The 17,564-nt window shown below is 36.3% G+C and overlaps 1 protein-coding gene across 4 annotated transcripts in view; it reads left to right on the top strand.

The window, feature by feature from the left end:
- The window catches only part of WDR19 (WD repeat domain 19), a 113,275-nt gene that overhangs the window by 59,348 nt on the left and 36,363 nt on the right, over window positions 1–17,564 (top strand). For all 4 annotated transcript variants that reach the window (XM_019413964.2, XM_019413961.2, XM_019413956.2 and 1 more), the window contains exons 21-28: window positions 3,895–3,952; window positions 6,512–6,652; window positions 6,733–6,815; window positions 7,267–7,350; window positions 8,550–8,696; window positions 9,016–9,140; window positions 11,079–11,191; window positions 13,210–13,278. In XM_019413964.2, coding sequence (XP_019269509.1) covers window positions 3,895–3,952; window positions 6,512–6,652; window positions 6,733–6,815; window positions 7,267–7,350; window positions 8,550–8,696; window positions 9,016–9,140; window positions 11,079–11,191; window positions 13,210–13,278 — 820 coding nt within the window. The remainder of the gene's footprint in view (window positions 1–3,894; window positions 3,953–6,511; window positions 6,653–6,732; window positions 6,816–7,266; window positions 7,351–8,549; window positions 8,697–9,015; window positions 9,141–11,078; window positions 11,192–13,209; window positions 13,279–17,564) is intronic.

Below are 17,564 nucleotides of genomic sequence, written 5' to 3'. Positions count from 1 at the left end.
GAAAGGAAAAAAGTAAAAAATGAAATGAAATGAAATGAAATAAAATACAAAAAGAAATTTCCACTTAGAAACATTGCTGACCACACAGCCTGGGCTGTCCAGAACAACGTTCTCAATCAGCAGAACAGTTTGTCTTCCAAAAAATCCCTGGTGCACTAACATGTGAGGAAACTGGGTGAACTGGGTGAGGCCTAGAGAGTTGGATGACCTGCCTAAACTGATATGGTAAAGCTCAGGCAGAACTCAAATAATGCCATTTTTAGAGCTGATTGATTTATTCTGGAGGCGATGTTTTCTCAGAGGAAGATGGATCTCCAAGTGAGTTTTAGCCAAACATCACTGATTCATTCTCTCCCAAATAATAAAAACAAGGTAATAAATAGGTCTTCTGGATATGCAGACCCATGTTAGCATCAGTTATGGGAGTATTATTATTTATATTATGTGTAATACTTTTTATCTCAGTAAGAACCAGGGCCCTCAGTACTGTAATCCGAAGCATGTTCCTTATTTTCTACACTGATCCTTTCAATACATATTCTACTTATAAATAGTGGGCCTTTGGAAAATACATTCATTTTTACGGTCACATGATTGTCATTAATGCCCTAAAGGCGATAATCAAAAGCGGTCTATTCAGAAGACATGAACGGACATTTCTCCAAAGAAGACATACAGATGGCCAACAGACACATACATGAAAAGGTGCTCAGCGTCAGACATCATCAGGGAAATGCAAATCAAAGCCACAGTCATCTCACACTTGTCAGAATGGCTAAAACCAACAAGTGTTGGCAAGGATGTAGAGAAAAAAGAACCTTCGTGCATTGTTGATGGGAATGCAAACTGGTACAGCCACTGTGCAAAACGGTATCGAGTTTCCTCAAAAAGTTAAAAATAGGAATACCCTATGATCCAGCAATTCCACTTCTGGGTACTTACCGAAAGAATATGAAAACACTAATTCGAGAAGATATGTACCCCTATGTTTATTGCAGCATTATTTACAGTAGCTAAGATATGGAAGCAACCCAAGGTCCACCGATAGATGAATGGATAAGGAAGATGTGGCATATATATACAATAGAATATTATTCAGCCATACAAAAGAATGAAATCTTGCCATTTACAACAACATGATTGGAGTTAGTATAATGCTAAGTGAAATAAGTCAGAGGAAAATATCATATGATTTCATTCATATATGGAATTTAAGAAACAAGTGGGGAAAAAAAAAGACAAACAAAAAACAGACTCTTAATTATAGAGAACAAATAGATGATTACCAGAGGGGAGGTGGATGGGGGCATGGGTGAAATAGGTGAAAGGGATTAAGAATACACTTATGAGCACCGAGTTATATATAGAATTGGTGAATCACTATCTGAAACAAATGTAACACTGTATGTTATATACTGGAATTAATTTTTTTTTTAAGTATCCCATAAAGAGTAATCTCTTTGACATGAGCCATAGGAACATTTTTCTAGGTATGTCCCCTTTGACAAGGAAAACAAAAGCGAAATTACACTGTTAGGTCTACACCAAAAAGAAAAAGCCTTTTCAGAGTGAAGGAAACCATCAACAAAACTAAAAGACAACCTATGGAATGAGAGAGGATATTTGCAAATGACATATCTGATACAGGGTTGATATCCAAAATATACAAAGAACTTCTATAACTTAACACCAAAAAAACACAAATAATCCAGTTAAAAAATGGGCAGGAGACATGAATAGATATTTTTTCAAAGAAGACATACAGATGGCCAACAGACACATGAAAAGATACTCAACATTACTCATCACCAGAGAAATGCAAATCAAAACCACAATCAGATATCATCTCACACCTGTCAGAATGGCTAAAATCAAAAGCACAAGAAACAAGTGTTGGTGAGGATGTGGAGAAAAAGGAATCCTCTTATACCGTTGGTAGGAATGCAAACTGGTGCAGCCACTCTGGAAAACAGCGTGGAGGGTCCTCAAAAAATTAAAAATAGAACTACCCTATGACCCAGCAATTTCACTGCTAGGTATTTATCCAAAGGATACAAAAATACTGATTTGAAGGGGCACATGCACCCCAGTGTTTAGAGCAGCACTATTAACAGTAGCCAAATTATGGAAAGAGCCCAGATGTCCATCGACTGATGAACATAAAGAAGATGTGGTATACATATACATATGTATATGTTTACATATGCAATCAGCCATCAAAAAGAATGAGATCTTGCCGTTTGCAATGTAGATAGATGGAGCTAAAATGTATTATGCTACGTGAAATAAGTCAGAGAAAGACAAACACCATAAGATTTCACTCATGTGGAATTTAAAAAACAAAACAGATGAACATAGAGGAAGGGAAGGAAAAATAAAATAAGATAAAAACAAAAAGGGAGGCAAACCATAAGAGACCTTTAACTAGGGAGAACAAACTGAGGGTTGCTGGAGGAGAGATGGGCGGGAGATGGGCTACATGGGTGTTAAAGAGGGCACTTGTGATGAGCACTGGGTGTTGTATGTTATGAATCACTAAATTCTACTCTTGAAACCAATTCTATACTATATGTTAACTAACTCAAATAAAATCTTGGAAGAAAAAAAAATAGATTACCATATGATCCAGTAATCCCACTACTGATTATTTATCCCCCAAAAACTGAAAACACAAATTCACAAAGATATCTACAACCCTACATTTACTGTAGCATTATGTACTGTAGCCAAAATATGGGCGCAACCCAAGTGTCCATTCATAGATGAATGGATAAGGAAGATGTGGTATATATACACAGTGGGATATTACTTGGCCATAAAAAAGAATGCAGTCTTGTCATTTGCAGTATCACAGATAAATCTAGAAGGTATAATGCTAAGTGAAGTAAGTCAGAGAAAGACAAACACTATGTGATTTTACTCATTTGTGGAATTTCAGAAACAAAACAAATGAAAAAAAAGACCAAAAAACATAACCTTAAAAATAGAGAACAAACCGATGGTTGCCAGAGAGAAGGTAGGTGGGAGATAGGTAAAGAGGATTAAGAGTACACTTATTGTGGATGCCTGGGTGGCTCAGTCAGTTGAATGTCCGACACTTGATTTTGGCTCAGGTTATGATCCCAGAATCATGAGATTGAGCCCCAGGTCGGGCTCCACAGGCTGAGCATGGAACCCGCTTAAGATTCTCTCCCTCTGCGCCTCTCCCCCGCTTGCATGCATGCTCTGTCTCTCTCTCTCTCAAATAAAAATTAAAAAAAAATAGAGTACACTTATCATGATGAACACTGAGGAATGTATAGAATTGTTGAATCATTGTACACCTGAAACTAATATAACACTGTATGTAATAATTTTTTTTTAAAAACAAAGGATGCCTGTAAAAGTGGCCCATAAAATTTAATGTCCCTCCCCAAAATGCTTAAAATACTACAAAGTAATAAGTATCTTACAATCTAACATAATCCAGCTTTATAATTATTTTTATTTCTTTAAAATTTTTTTGTAATGTCTATTTTAGAGAGAGAGAGAGAGAGAGAGAGAGAGAGACAGAGCACGAGTGGGGGAGGGGCAGAGAGCGAGGGAGACACAGGATCCCAAGCAGGCTCCAGGCTCTAAGCTGTCAGCACAGATGTGGGGCTCAAACTCACAAGCCGTGAGGTTATGACCTGAGCCAAAGTTGGACACTTAACTGACTGAGCCACCCAGGCACCCCTATAATTATTTCTAAAGCAGCAAAATAATAATGAACTGCACTTGAAAAAAATGCTTATATGTTGTATATCCCATCTTATGTGAGCCCAAGCAACTCAGTGACAAAGATTTCTTTTAAATCTTGTATATGTAAATGAGATACTGAAATATGTATTAAAATTCACTCTAATTTTTTTTCAGGGGTGATTATGTAAATGCTTTGGCTCATTATGAGAAAGGAATAACGGGTGATCATAAGGTAAACTTGAATAAAGATATGTATAATTATCTTTAGGTTTGTTAGTTTCACTTAAAAAGCCATGGTCTAAATTGCATTTTATTTATTAGTAGGTGAGCTCTTTTTCAGTTTATTAACAACTTTGCAAGGATATAGTTAAATCATTTTAAAACACTTCAGATCTAAAGATGACAATATTTTTTATCACTCTGAAAAAGATGTTTTCCTTTGTATCTTAAATATGAGCTTCTCGTTAATGTTCAGAGTAAAATTTTTATCCTTTCCCACTTATAGGCTAACTATGATTTTCATGAGGCTTTGCCTTTTACTCTTAAAAAATTTCAATAACTACTCTACAGTGTACCCCCAGTCCATAAAAGTCTGTTCTGCCATTTCATCTCTCACGCTGTATCTTTTATGATGATCCTGGAAATCATGTACTTTATGCACTATTCCAGCCCATTCTCCCATCCCAGGGTTTTAGCTCAAGAAGCTAAATTTTGCAATAAAAATTGATGTTTTTAGGTGAGGTCTTGTAAAGATTGAAAATCTTTTTATTTTCTATTTTATAGCTAGAATTTTTATTACAGAAGTTAATACAGTTTCACTGTAGTCCATTTAAAAAATCACCACAGTATAACATGACAAGTGAGAGTCTACCAATCTCTCCTCTATCCACACACCTCAGTGGTAACCACTGTTAACAGTTTTATATATTTCCACCCAGAATCTCTTGTAAGCATACAAATACGAATGTAATGTGGACTTTCACTAAATATGAAATCATTCAGTTTTACAGGGGTGCCTGGGGTGGCTCAGTTGGTTAAGAGCTGACTTTGGCTCAGGTCATGATCTCATGGTTCGTGAGTTCAAGCCCTGCGTCAGGCTCCATGCTGACAGCTCAGAGCCTGGAGCCTCCTTCGGATTCTGTCTCCCTCTCTCTCTGCCCCTCCCCGACTTGTGCTATCTCTATCATTCATAAATAAATAAACTAAAAAAAAATTGTTTTAATGCTTTAAAAAAAATCATTTCCTTTCAGCAAAGATTAACTGAAATCCGTTTTGGGATAAACAGCATTCTGTTTTCTTCATGGTCTTTCAAGTCAATACATTCGAATCTATGTTAATCTTTTAAGAGCTTCTAATAGTCTATTGTTTAGATATAGCATGGTCTTTATATCCACTCCCTTATTGAATCATAATTGTTTTTGGTTTTTTACTATCAAAATACTGCAATGAATATTCTACCTAGTGTACATGTATCTTTACCTAAGATCGTATTTCTGAAGGATATTATTCTTATAAGGGGATTTCTACGTCATAAAATATATGCTTTTAATTTTTTATATTGCTAAGTTGCTTTCCAGAAAGTATAGCAATTCATATAGCTGTAGGTCATCTGAGAAAGTGTCCATTTTCCCCCACAGTTTCAACAACATTGAATGTTAATCATTTTATCTCATCTATCAATTTTATGAGCCAAAAACAAAGGTCTTTTGTGTGTGTTTATCGGTGAAGCTGAGCATGTTTTATTTATTGGCCAATTATATGTTTTTTAATGAATTGCCTGATCATATCCTTTGCCTTGCATAACTCTTGAGTTTTTGATATTTTCTTTGGCTACCTACATTTTAAGGTTTTTAAAAACATTTTTTTATGTTCTGTTTATTTTTGAGACAGAAAGAAAGCATGAGCAGGGGAGGGGCAGAGAGAGAGGGAGACAGAGTTTGAAACAGGCTCCAGGCTCTGAGCTGTCAGCACAGAGCCCAACATAGGGCTCGAATTCATGAACCACGATATTATGACCTGAGCTGAAGTTGGACGCTTAACCTAATGAGCCACCCAGGCGCCCCTTAAGTTTTTTTTTTTTTATCTGTGTATTTGAATATAGTAACCACTAGCCACACGTTGCTATTTAAATGATTGAAAATTAAATAAAATTTAAAATTCAGTGTCTTTGTCACGCTGGCCATATTTCAAGTGCCCAGTAGCCATTTATGACTATTAGCCACCGTGTTGGACCAGGCAGATATAGAAGATTTCCATCATCACAGAATGTTCCACCAGCCATGCTGTTTTACATAAAATACAATAGGACATTATATTTTATTACATAGATTAGTTCCCTTAACAGTTCTTTAGTTATCTTTAATGAATTAAACAATTTTACATAAAGTTTTTAATGTTTAATCATGTCTAGTAGAGAAATCTTCCATTTGATAAATGGCTTTTTCCTTAATTTTGTTCATAGCATTTATGCTGTGTATCCAGCATATTACTTCTTATATAAAATTTTATATCAAGAAGACATACAGAGATACACAAAGCATTATGACAAGGGTAGTAAGAATTTGTTGTTAAGCATAAAAGGTGTAAACTTCTAAAGAAAAATATATAACTTTGTAACAGAAGATTTAAAAAAAAAAAAAACAGGACTCAGTGTTACTTCATAATCTTGAGATTTTCCTGAAAAGACTAGTGAAAGTAACCTTTGGGCTCATTTTAGATTTAAATCAATTGTTTGGCTGAAATACATCAATTTAACTTAGGGTCTGATGTGTTATTTGCCTTATAATTCCAGGAACATGATGAAGTGTGTTTGGCTGGAGTGGCCCAGATGTCTATAAGAATGGGAGACATACGCCGAGGGGTTAACCAAGCCCTAAAGCATCCCAGCAGGGTCCTTAAAAGAGACTGTGGAGCCATATTGGAGAACATGAAGGTACCCTTTCCTAGGCATAAATATTCATGCGGACTTATACGTAATAAATTCAGTGTTTTAATAATCTCATATTGTTTTAGCAATTTTCAGAAGCAGCCCAACTGTATGAAAAAGGTCTCTATTATGATAAAGCAGCATCTGTTTACATCCGCTGTAAGAATTGGTAAGCATTTGCTAAGTTTGTTCTGAGCAAGTGTGGAAATGAATGGGTCCCGGAAGTCTCCCCACTTGTTTCCTTATCTGTACACCCTGTTCTCCCTATCTAGGTCTTCCCTCTATCTCCTTTTTTCTTCTTGGATGAGTTCATATTAATAGTTTGTTCCCCAAAGAACAACACATCCTGTTGGTTCGGAAATCCCTGATCAGACAAATTACTAGGGAAAAGAGCCCTGTTGCCCCCAAACTGCTAATGAACGAACCTTCATTGTCCCTTGGAGGGGTAGGGCAGGGGTGTGGCATCAGAAGGAAAAGCAGTTACATCTGCTTTTACCTATAGGAGCCAAGATTTCAAAGATCATGATAACTTTTTTGAATCCTAAAAACTAACACTTGATTGTGGAGAGTGACTTTGGAAGTGAATATAGTGCTGATACTCTCTGAAATCTACATTCTAGGGCAAAAGTTGGGGAGCTTCTGCCTCGTGTTTCTTCTCCAAAGATTCACTTGCAGTATGCCAAAGCTAAGGAAGCAGATGGAAGGTTTGTACAGTTTCTCAAATTCATGCAAGTTTAAAGCAATATATAAGTTTGATAAATTAACCATCAATCTTTGCAACTTCTAAGAAAGGCAGAGTGGAGAAAGAAAACATCTTTACCCTTTGCCTGGCCTTAAGTGCCAAACTATTACATTTTTCCCATATTTTAAATACCTCAAGTAAACCTTGGTGTATTCAATATAGGCTACTATCTCTTTTTATTTGAGAGTTAAGTACTAAAAGGTGATATTTTGATATAATATGGCATGAAAATAAAGTGATGGTCATTTTATTAAGAAGGATAACTTACAGATGCCGAGGAAAAGAACAGTGAAGAAATACGAATTCCACACCGATGACTGCACAGTTTAAGCTGCAAAACAGCGTCAAGATATCACAATGGATAGTTAATATCCTAAATAATATCTTCTGTCCTTCTGCAACTGGATAGAAGAAACTCAAAGACAAGGAGTCTCAGAGGAGGAAACACAATTATGAAATTGTATCTCATACAAACATGAAAAAGCTCTACCTCACTAATAATAATTAAAGCAACAGTATGTTATTTCAACCTCTCCTATCGTGAGATTTTAAACTAATAACCATACTATGAAAATGCACTTGTTATGCATGACTGACTCGTTCTGTATAATTTCCATAGCCTTTGGAAAGTTATTTGGCAAAATACATTAAGAGACTTTTAAAGGTCAGTACCCTCTACTTTTAGAAAAGCAACCTTAGGAAATAGAGATACACACTAAATGTCTTGTTGAAATGGAAAGAGCTGGAAAGCTAATGCAGACTGAAGACAAGTCTTGAGCTCCATCTAGAGGTTGACACGCAAAGATTTTATAGATCACTCTTACTGAAATATTCTGTTATTTTCTGTTTTCTAAAATAAGCTTATATTACTATTATAATCTTCCCAATCAAAAAAAAAGGAAAGTGTAAAAAATTCTATATATATTGTTCAGATGAAAAAATGCAATTCAATATTAATATTTTACTGTTAGTTTATCAGACCTCTAAAAAAGAACACATTTTAGGGAGATGATTCCTTGTATTCATCCTAATGAAGAATAAAGAAGTACAAGAAAAATAAGCAACCGCCATCAATAAAAAAAATTGCCTCCTGTATTGACATTTCCCCCCCCAAATGTGACAGTGTTAAGGAAGCTTATCTGAACTAAGTATTTCTTATAGATACAAAGAAGCCGTTGTGGCTTATGAGAATGCAAAACAGTGGAACAGTGTAATCCGCATCTATCTGGATCACCTCAACAATCCTGAAAAGGCTGTCAGTATTGTCAGAGAGACCCAGTCTCTGGATGGAGCCAAAATGGTAGCCAGGTAACGGAATGCATTATTTTTGGACTTCCAAAAACTAGCCTGGAAAGAAAGCCCCACTTACCTTGATCAAAGAAATAAATTCAAAGGGAATATTTATTCTTTATAATTTTTTTTGTTAGATCTAAGTGTTTAAATTCAAAGTCTATTTGTTGTGGTTAGTGTAGGAGAGAATGTTTTTCAAATACAAGCATATAGTATAAAACTGCAGTTTGCCTAATGCATTTTTTAAAAAGGTTTCTCATAGTTGCAAAAAGATTTCATTTTGTAAATGACAAACTTATTTTAAATGAGCCAAGCTGATTAAAATACTTTGTTTTAGGTTTTTCCTACAGTTAGGTGACTACGGGTCTGCCATCCAGTTTCTTGTCATGTCCAAATGTAATAATGAAGCTTTCACCCTGGCTCAGCAGCACAACAAAATGGAAATCTATGCAGACATTATTGGTAAATACCATTGTTTTCCCTAATTTCTCTTACAGATTTGTATCCTAGAAATACTTGACCCTTAGGACCTAATTATCAACTTGGTATGCCCACAAGCACATGCACACACACCATTTATACAGAGACGCATACATATTGATGTGTTAGATTTCAAGATTCCTACTATCTTACAGGTGAGATGGAATTATAAGACCCGTTTTCAAAAATTAAGATTTTGGGGTGACTATTAAAAGAAGCCAGATTTCCCAAATTCTGCTGTTTGCCAACCAGTGGTAAAACAAGGTTCCAAAATGAAGGTAATAAAAAATGCAGAGGAATTTTTGAAAAAATAGTTTCATAAGTTTTTTAAATTGAGTTAAAAATTAAGATTATATGATTCTACTTTGATGAAGAGTGATATATACAAGACGTGGTTTTTTCAGAAGAAAGTCCAAAAGAGGATTTTATATTCTGAGAACACCTGCTTTTAGGTTTTCTTCCCTTATGTGCAATTTTCTTAGAAACTACTGAAATAATTTTCAGATTTTGATTTTATGGGCCATACATAACATTATTTTTGGTGGTATTTTATTTTGGTTTATTTTATTTTCCCAATATACATAGCACAAGTTTACCATTTAACCATTTTTAAATGTACAGTTCAGTCATATTAACAGTGTCATACAGCCGTCAGTCACCACCATCCATCCCCAGAACTTTGAATCGTCCTGAACTAAAGCTCTGTACTCATTACACAGTATGTCCCCATTCCCCGCCCCCCACCGCCCCTGGCAACCACTGTTGTACTTTCTACAAATCTACATAAATTTGACTACTCATAGTATGTCCTATAAATGGAATCCTGAAGTACTTGCCTTTTTGTGTTTTGTTTTTTAAAATTTACGAAATGACTGTAAGAATTGATGATAGGATTTATGAGAAAATTTTTATTTCAGTTTCAAGGAAACAAAAATAGGTAAAAGCATCTTCTCATATCTTAGAAAGTCATCCAGATAATTGGAGAAAATAAGGAGGTAAAGGAAAAAAGGAAATACGAATACAAGTGATATTAGAGTTATTAATTTTTAATTCGACAGATAACATTTCTTAACATTACAAATCACTATACCACTAACCCAGTTAAGTTTTTCTCATTTCATAAGGATGTGGCTTATCCTGCATCACACACACACACACACACGCACGCACGCACACACTTTTTGTCCACCTTTCTTTACCCTCTTCTATTACAAACTCCCTATCTGCCTTGGGCTGGAGGCCCAGGGCTGTTGTGACACTTTGGTATTGTAACAGGACTCCAATACCCATGGGTAAATGTAAACAATGAGTTGGAACTCCTGCAGAGTTGAGGTCCTTCTTCCACTGTGCTTAACATATTTAAGCTTCAAACCAAAAGAAAAACAGTAATAAAAGAAAAAGAGTAATTATCTTTAAATGGCATCTATCAGCCACTTGAATATCATTTTCCTTCCTTGTCTGTCAAATGCAGACAATTGTCGAAACCAGGCCTTGCTGAGAAAGGCGGATAGATTACGTTTGTATTATGGTTGACTTCTGATTGTTCTTAGACTCTCGGCAGAATGCGATTGCAATTTGTAGTCATAGTTGTTCCTGTTGTTTTAGGAAATGAGATTGAGACTCTTAAAGAATGATAAAAGTCACCAAGGGTGATGTCTGACCATAGCCTACATTCTCACAAGGCTCGTAATTTTCTCTCCTGATTCCTGTTGAGGGTGAAAAGAAAATGGAACAGAGCTGGTATTTGGGGGAATGATGGTGGATCTGTTTTGTGATGAAAACAAACACTGATAATAACACTGATATTTACAGTTACAAATTTTTAATCACCTATTTTTAGATCACCTGTATTTGGATCTTATTTTTAAGTTAGCAATAAAATTTTGCTCAGATATTTTACTCCGTGAACTTCTGTTGTAGGTTCTGAAGGTACTACTAATGAAGACTATCAAAGCATCGCCTTATATTTTGAAGGAGAAAAAAGACATTTTCAGGCTGGAAAATTCTTCTTGCTGTGTGGCCAATATTCACGAGTTAGTATTTCCTGAGAAAATATACATTGGACTCCACAGGAATGCTAATAAGATTCTTTCTTTATTTTTTTAAGTAATCTCTATGCCCAATGTGGGGCTCAAACTCAAGAGTCCGAGATCAAGAGTCGTATGCTCTACTGACAGACAGCCAGATGCCCCAGCAATATTTTAAAATTATATTATTGCTTTCAGACACCCAGACCTGAAATATCAAAGTTAACTTTAAATCATTCTCTCTCTCCCACAGCCAATCACATTCTTCCCCTGTAATATCTCTGACATTGTCCCTTTTCATTCTAACTATCATCAACTTAATCCAAACCTGGGTCACTTCACTTATTATATTATTACAATATTATTCCTATTTTCTAGTTTCTGTTCCTATAACTCATCCTTCATTTTATTCTCCAAACAGTACTTACTTTCACTGCTACAGGGCCCCTAAAGCAGGAGTTATGGCGTTCAAGCAAGGGATATAACTCAGTGAAGCTGTGTGTTCATTGTGTTCATTGGGTGTTCACTGGGGACTACCGGGTGCCACCTGTTTGGTCTGAGGGAAACATCTTCTACTTACCTCCAAAAAATTGTTGCCCTTCAGGAGTTGGGCCCATGTGTGCTAGATCATAGGACTTTTCATGAGAAATAGAATTCTAGGTCTCCCAATTTTAAAACATGGGCCCACATATTTGTGGAATACCTCGCCTGCCAAAGAAACATGTCTGTGTGTGAACTCAGCCTTCTGGCTACCTATTTACTGTTTCTAGCCACTTAAAGTCCAGATTCCTTAGCTGGCACTCAAGAGAATTCCCACAGATTGACCAACCAGCTCCTGCACTTCCCAACCTGGCATCCAGCTGTTTCCATTAAGAAACATTCCATGGGGCGCCTGGGTGGCTCAGTCGGTTAAGCGTCCGACTTCAGCTCAGGTCATGATCTCACACTTCATGAGTTCGAGCCCCGCGTCAGGCTCTGTGCCGACAGCTCAGGGCCTGGAGTCTGCTTCAGATTCTGTGTCTCCCTCTTGATCTCTCCCCCTCCCCCACTCATCCTCTGTCTCTCTCTGTCTCAAAAATAAATTTAAAAAACATTAAAAAAAATTTAAAAAAAAAAAAAAAAGAAACATTCCTGCTAGCCTTTTCCCATTCCTGTTCTCCTCTAGATCTCTCTCTGCCCTCTTTCCTACCTACCACAGACCTGTTCATCTTCAGGTCCTTTTTCCTTCATGGTACCTTCGGATCACCCCCCTGTTTAATCAACTTTTCTTCCTTAGAGCACCAGTGAAAACAAATGGTCATACTGCCCATTGTCTCTTAAACTTTTATTATAACCTTAAATTTCTTCATAGGTGTAGTGTTTAGGAAGTAGACAATTATGATTTAAAATAATTGGTTCCTTATAAATATCACATTACACAGATCTCCCCAATTAGGTTGTGTATAATACAACAAGAGGGGCTGTGTCATATCCTTCCTGGTATGCTCCATAGTCTCCTATACATAGTAGCAGGTTGGCAATAAATATTTGTTGAACGAATAAATGAATGAAAATGATTATATCTTCATAATGAAAGAGGACTTATTTTTCACTCTCATCAGAAGTCAGAACTAAATTCTTCAGAGGGTTAACTGGATCCTTCCATTTTTAAAATTCTACTCAGCCTTTTTGGTTTTTTTTTTTAAGTTTATTTTTGAGAGAGAGAGGGAGAAAAAGAGGGAGAGCAAGTGTGGGAGGGGCAGAGAGAGAGAATACGCTGTCAACACAGAGCTCGAGGTAGGGCTTGATCTCACGAACCATGAGATTGTGACCTGAGCTGAAATCAAGCATCCGGCACTTAACTGACTGAGCCATCCAGGTGTCCCTCAGCCTTTTAGGTGTATATATTAAGACCCAGACTGTGCAAGCCCCTGGTTGAGAGGTGGACACTTGCATAAACTGTAATTACTTTGTGTGAAAACTTTGTTTTTCCCAATGTGAAAGCAGTCTGAAAGTTTTTAATTGCTATACATTTCTCATTTCAGGCACTTAAACATTTCCTGAAATGTCCGAGCCCAGAAGAGAATGCAGCAATAGAAATGGCGATTGAAACTGTAAGTGAGCTCTGTAATAAGACTTTTGAGAATGCTGATATTTTGAAAAACATTTTGAAGAAATTTCCAAACATACAGAAGTAGACCAAATATTGTAACCAACTCATCTGACTTGTACCCATCATCTGACTTCAACAGCTGTCAGCGTATGAGCAATCTTATTTTTTCTGTACCCCCACCTCTTTCCCTGTGTTATTTTATCTTTTTTTTTTTTTTTTTAACGTTTATTTATTTTTGAGACAGAGAGAGACAGAGCATGAACAGGGGAGGGGCAGAGAGAGAGGGAGACACAGAATCTGAAACAGGCTCCAGGCTCTGAGCTGTCAGCACAGAGCCCGACGCGGGGCTCGAACTCAGGGACCGTGAGATTGTGACCTGAGCCGAAGTCGGACGCTTAACCGACTGAGCCACCCAGGCGCCCCTCCCTGTGTTATTTTAAAGCAAATCACAGACATCATGTCATTTCATTTATGGGTACAAAGTCTATCTATAAAAGAAAAGAACCTTTGGGTTTTCTTTTAGGTATAACTTGCAAGTAGTAAAGTGCACAAATCCTAAGTATGTAACTCTTTTTCTCATATATTGCACTGACGTAACCCCTACTGAGATCAAGATATAGAACATTTCCAGCTCCCAGAGGATCTTATGATGTCTCATAGTCACTGGCCAAGGGTAACCACAGCCAGGGGTAACCACAATTCTGACTTCTGTCCTTATAGATTGGTTTTATCTATGTATTTCATATAAATGGAATTGTACATATGTACTATTTTGTGTCCAGTTCCTTCGAATCAACATACAGTCTATTAATGCATGTGTATTACTACATGCAGTGATGGTTCATTCTTACTCATTGCTGTGTAGTATTCCACCCGATGGCTATACCACAATTTATTTACCTATTACTCTGTTAATGGACATTTGGGTTGTCTCCACTTCAGGCATATTATGAGTAAAGTTGCCACAAAGTTGTTCGTATCTTTTGATGGACATAACACTCTGCCTTATTGGGTGTATATCCAGGAGTAGAATTGTTAGGTCATAAGATACACATATTTTGGCAATAGTTGTATCAATTTACACTCTACCAGCAGTATGAAAGAATTTAGTCGCTCTCTTTACCAACACCAATCTATGTCATTATGACTACTGATAGAGGTATAGTGGTATCTCATTATGGTCTCAATTCATTTTTCTAAAGACTAATGATATTGAGCACCTTTTCATATGTATATTGGCCTTTTGGATATCCTCTTTTCTGCTATTTAAATCTTTTTTCTAATTTTTAATTGTATCATCTCATCTTATTCTTACTGATTTGTAAGACTTTTTATAATTTCTAGATACAAGTCTTTCCATCATATATATATATGATGATATATATGATTTCCATCATATACATATATATATGTATATATACATATACATATATATATGTATATATACAGATATACAGATATATATATATACATATATATATATATATCTATACCATATATATATATATATATATATACACAGATATATAGATATATATATATATGTATATATATATATATATGATCTCTCCAACTGTGGCTTGCCTTTTTATTCTTCAGTAGTGTCTTTTTTTTTTTTAAGTTTATTTACTTTGAGAGAGAAGGAGCACAAGCTGGGGAGAGGCAGAGAGAAGGAGAGAGAGAATCTCAAGCAGGCTGTGTGTGGTCCATGCTCAGGGGCTCAGACCCACAAAACTGAGATCATGACCTGAGTTGAAATCAAGAGTTGGACGCTTAACCGACCGAGCCACCCAGGTGCTCCATCTTTGGTAGTGTCTTGATGGAAAGAAATTCTTAAGTTTTAATGAAGTCCAACTTACAAATCTTTTTTTTTTTTTATGGTTAGTGTTTTTTAATCCTATTTAAGAAATCTTTTCCTATCGCATGGTCATTAAGCGATTTCTCTTATGTTTTCTTCTAGGTATTTGATTGTTTTAGCGTTCTTATTTAGTCCTATGCCCATCCTGAATTAACTTTTGTGTATGGTGTGAGGTAGGAATTAGGAATCTTTTATTCCCCAAATGGATATCCAGTTGATCCAGCACCATTTATCAAAATACCATTTTGCCCCCACTGAATTACCATAGAGCATTTGCCATAGATGAAATGACCAAATATATGTGAGTCTAGTTTTGGATTCTGTATTCTCTTCCATTGATTTGTCTTGCCTGTAACAATACCACACTGTATTACATGTATTCTTTATTATAATCTACTTCCTGTCGCTGTGGATTTGCCTATTCTAGACATTTCATATAAGTGGATCCATACAATATGTGACTTTTGTGTCTGGCATCTTTCTTTCAGAAGGTTTTCAGCGTTCAGCTGTGCTGTAGCATGTACTAATACTTCATTCCTTTTTATGGCTAAAGATTCTGTTGTATGACTCTACCACACTGTATTTATTCAACAGTTAATACACATTTGGTTTGTTTCTACTTTCAAGCTTTTATGAATAATGCTGTTAACATTTGTGTGCAATGTTATATACATTGTATATACTCTCTTGAGTGTATGTCTAGGAATTTCTAGGCCATATGTTAGCTCTATGTTTAACATTTTGAGGAATTGTCCAACTGTTTCCCAAAGCAGCTAAACCATTTTACATTACAAACAGCAATGTGTGAGCATTGCAGTTTCACCAACAATCATTTCTTGTCATTGTTGAACATCTAGTTCAAATTTCCCCATCTCCTGTATTTCCCACTAGCTGACAATTAAATCTAGATACTTAATCAGACATAGATTTGGTGTTTTTAGATGGTGCTAAGTACATCCTCTTTCATGACATCAGTAGGCTCATGTCTTAATAAGCTCAGGCTGCCGTAACAACATACCACAGACTAAGTGGCTTAAACAACAGAAATTGATTTCTCACAGTTCTGGAGGCTGAGAAGGCTAAGATCAAGGGGCCAGCCAATTTGTTTCCAGTGAGAGCTCTCCTCTGGGCATGTAGATGGCTACCTTCTTGCTGTATCCTCACGTGGCCTTTATGGAGTGCGTTCAGGTGAGGAGAGATCTCTTTCCATTCCTTTTGTTGTAACACCACTGATCCCATCGTAAGGTCCCTACCATCATGACCTCATCTAACCCTAATTCCTCCCAAAGGCCCCATATTCAAATATCACCACATTTGTATTCAAATACAAATATGTAGGGCTTCAACATATGAATTTTGGGGGAACATAAATATTCAGTCCATAACAGCCCATCATTTTTGTCATCTCTGTTTTTATGGTGTTAAGATTATTAGATATTAGAATGGTCAGCCTTATCCCTCCATTATGACATTTCCCATCAACCTTTCACCTAATGATTTCAGCACCCATTAATGTTTATTACCTGGATCCATTATTTTGTTAGGGGTTGCAAAATGGCAATATTTGTCATTCCTTCTATTCCATACCAACTATTTTGTTACTGTGAGATAAAGGAAAAATAGAGTAAATACTTGATTTTTTTTTTCCCCTCTGCTTATTAGTTTTAAGACTAATGAGTTGCAGGGAACCTGGGTGGCTCAGTTGGTTGAGCATCTGACTGTTGATTTTGGCTTACATCACGATCTCAGGGTCGCCAGATTGGGCCCCCGCATCAGGCTCCACACTGGGCATGGAGTCTGCTTAATATTCTCTCTCTACCCTTACCCCCAATTTGTGCTCTCTCTCTCTTGAAAAAAAAAAAAAAAAAGAATAATGAGTTGGTTTCCTGCCATCCTCCAAAGGTGACCTCTAGAGATGCTTTTGTTTTTACTATCATTATGAACTCATAGATTTTTCGTATATTTGATTTCAATCCATTACATCCAGTCGATGTTTTTTATGCCCAAATGTGTCTTTAACTATTACTGCATTTTGACACAATCCTATTAATATTTGATAGATTCCTTGCCCTCAGGTACATGATATTGACTCCATTTCTTTTTTTTTGATTATATAAGTTTCAGTTGTACAGCTTTATAATTCAAAATCCATATATACTACAAGGTGATCACCATCATAAACCTAGTTACCATCCATCACCATATAGTTGACTCCCTTCACCACTTAACTTATCCCCCAGCCTCCTTCCCCTCTGGGAAACACCAGTCTGTTCTCTGTATCTGTGAGTTGGTTTTGCTTTTATTTTGTTTTAGATTCTACATATGAATGAAATTAGACAGCATCTGTCTTTGTCTGACTTATTTCACTTAGCATAATACCCTCAAGGTCCATCCATGCTGTCACATTTGGCAAGATTTCATTATTTTTT

The sequence above is a fragment of the Panthera pardus genome, unplaced genomic scaffold, assembly GCF_024362965.1.
Source record: "Panthera pardus isolate Hobbes unplaced genomic scaffold, ASM2436296v1 HiC_scaffold_13, whole genome shotgun sequence".
Taxonomy (NCBI): Eukaryota; Metazoa; Chordata; class Mammalia; order Carnivora; family Felidae; genus Panthera; species Panthera pardus.
The sequence above is the reverse complement of the archived record's forward strand: the minus strand, read 5'-3'. Positions and strand labels throughout refer to the sequence as shown.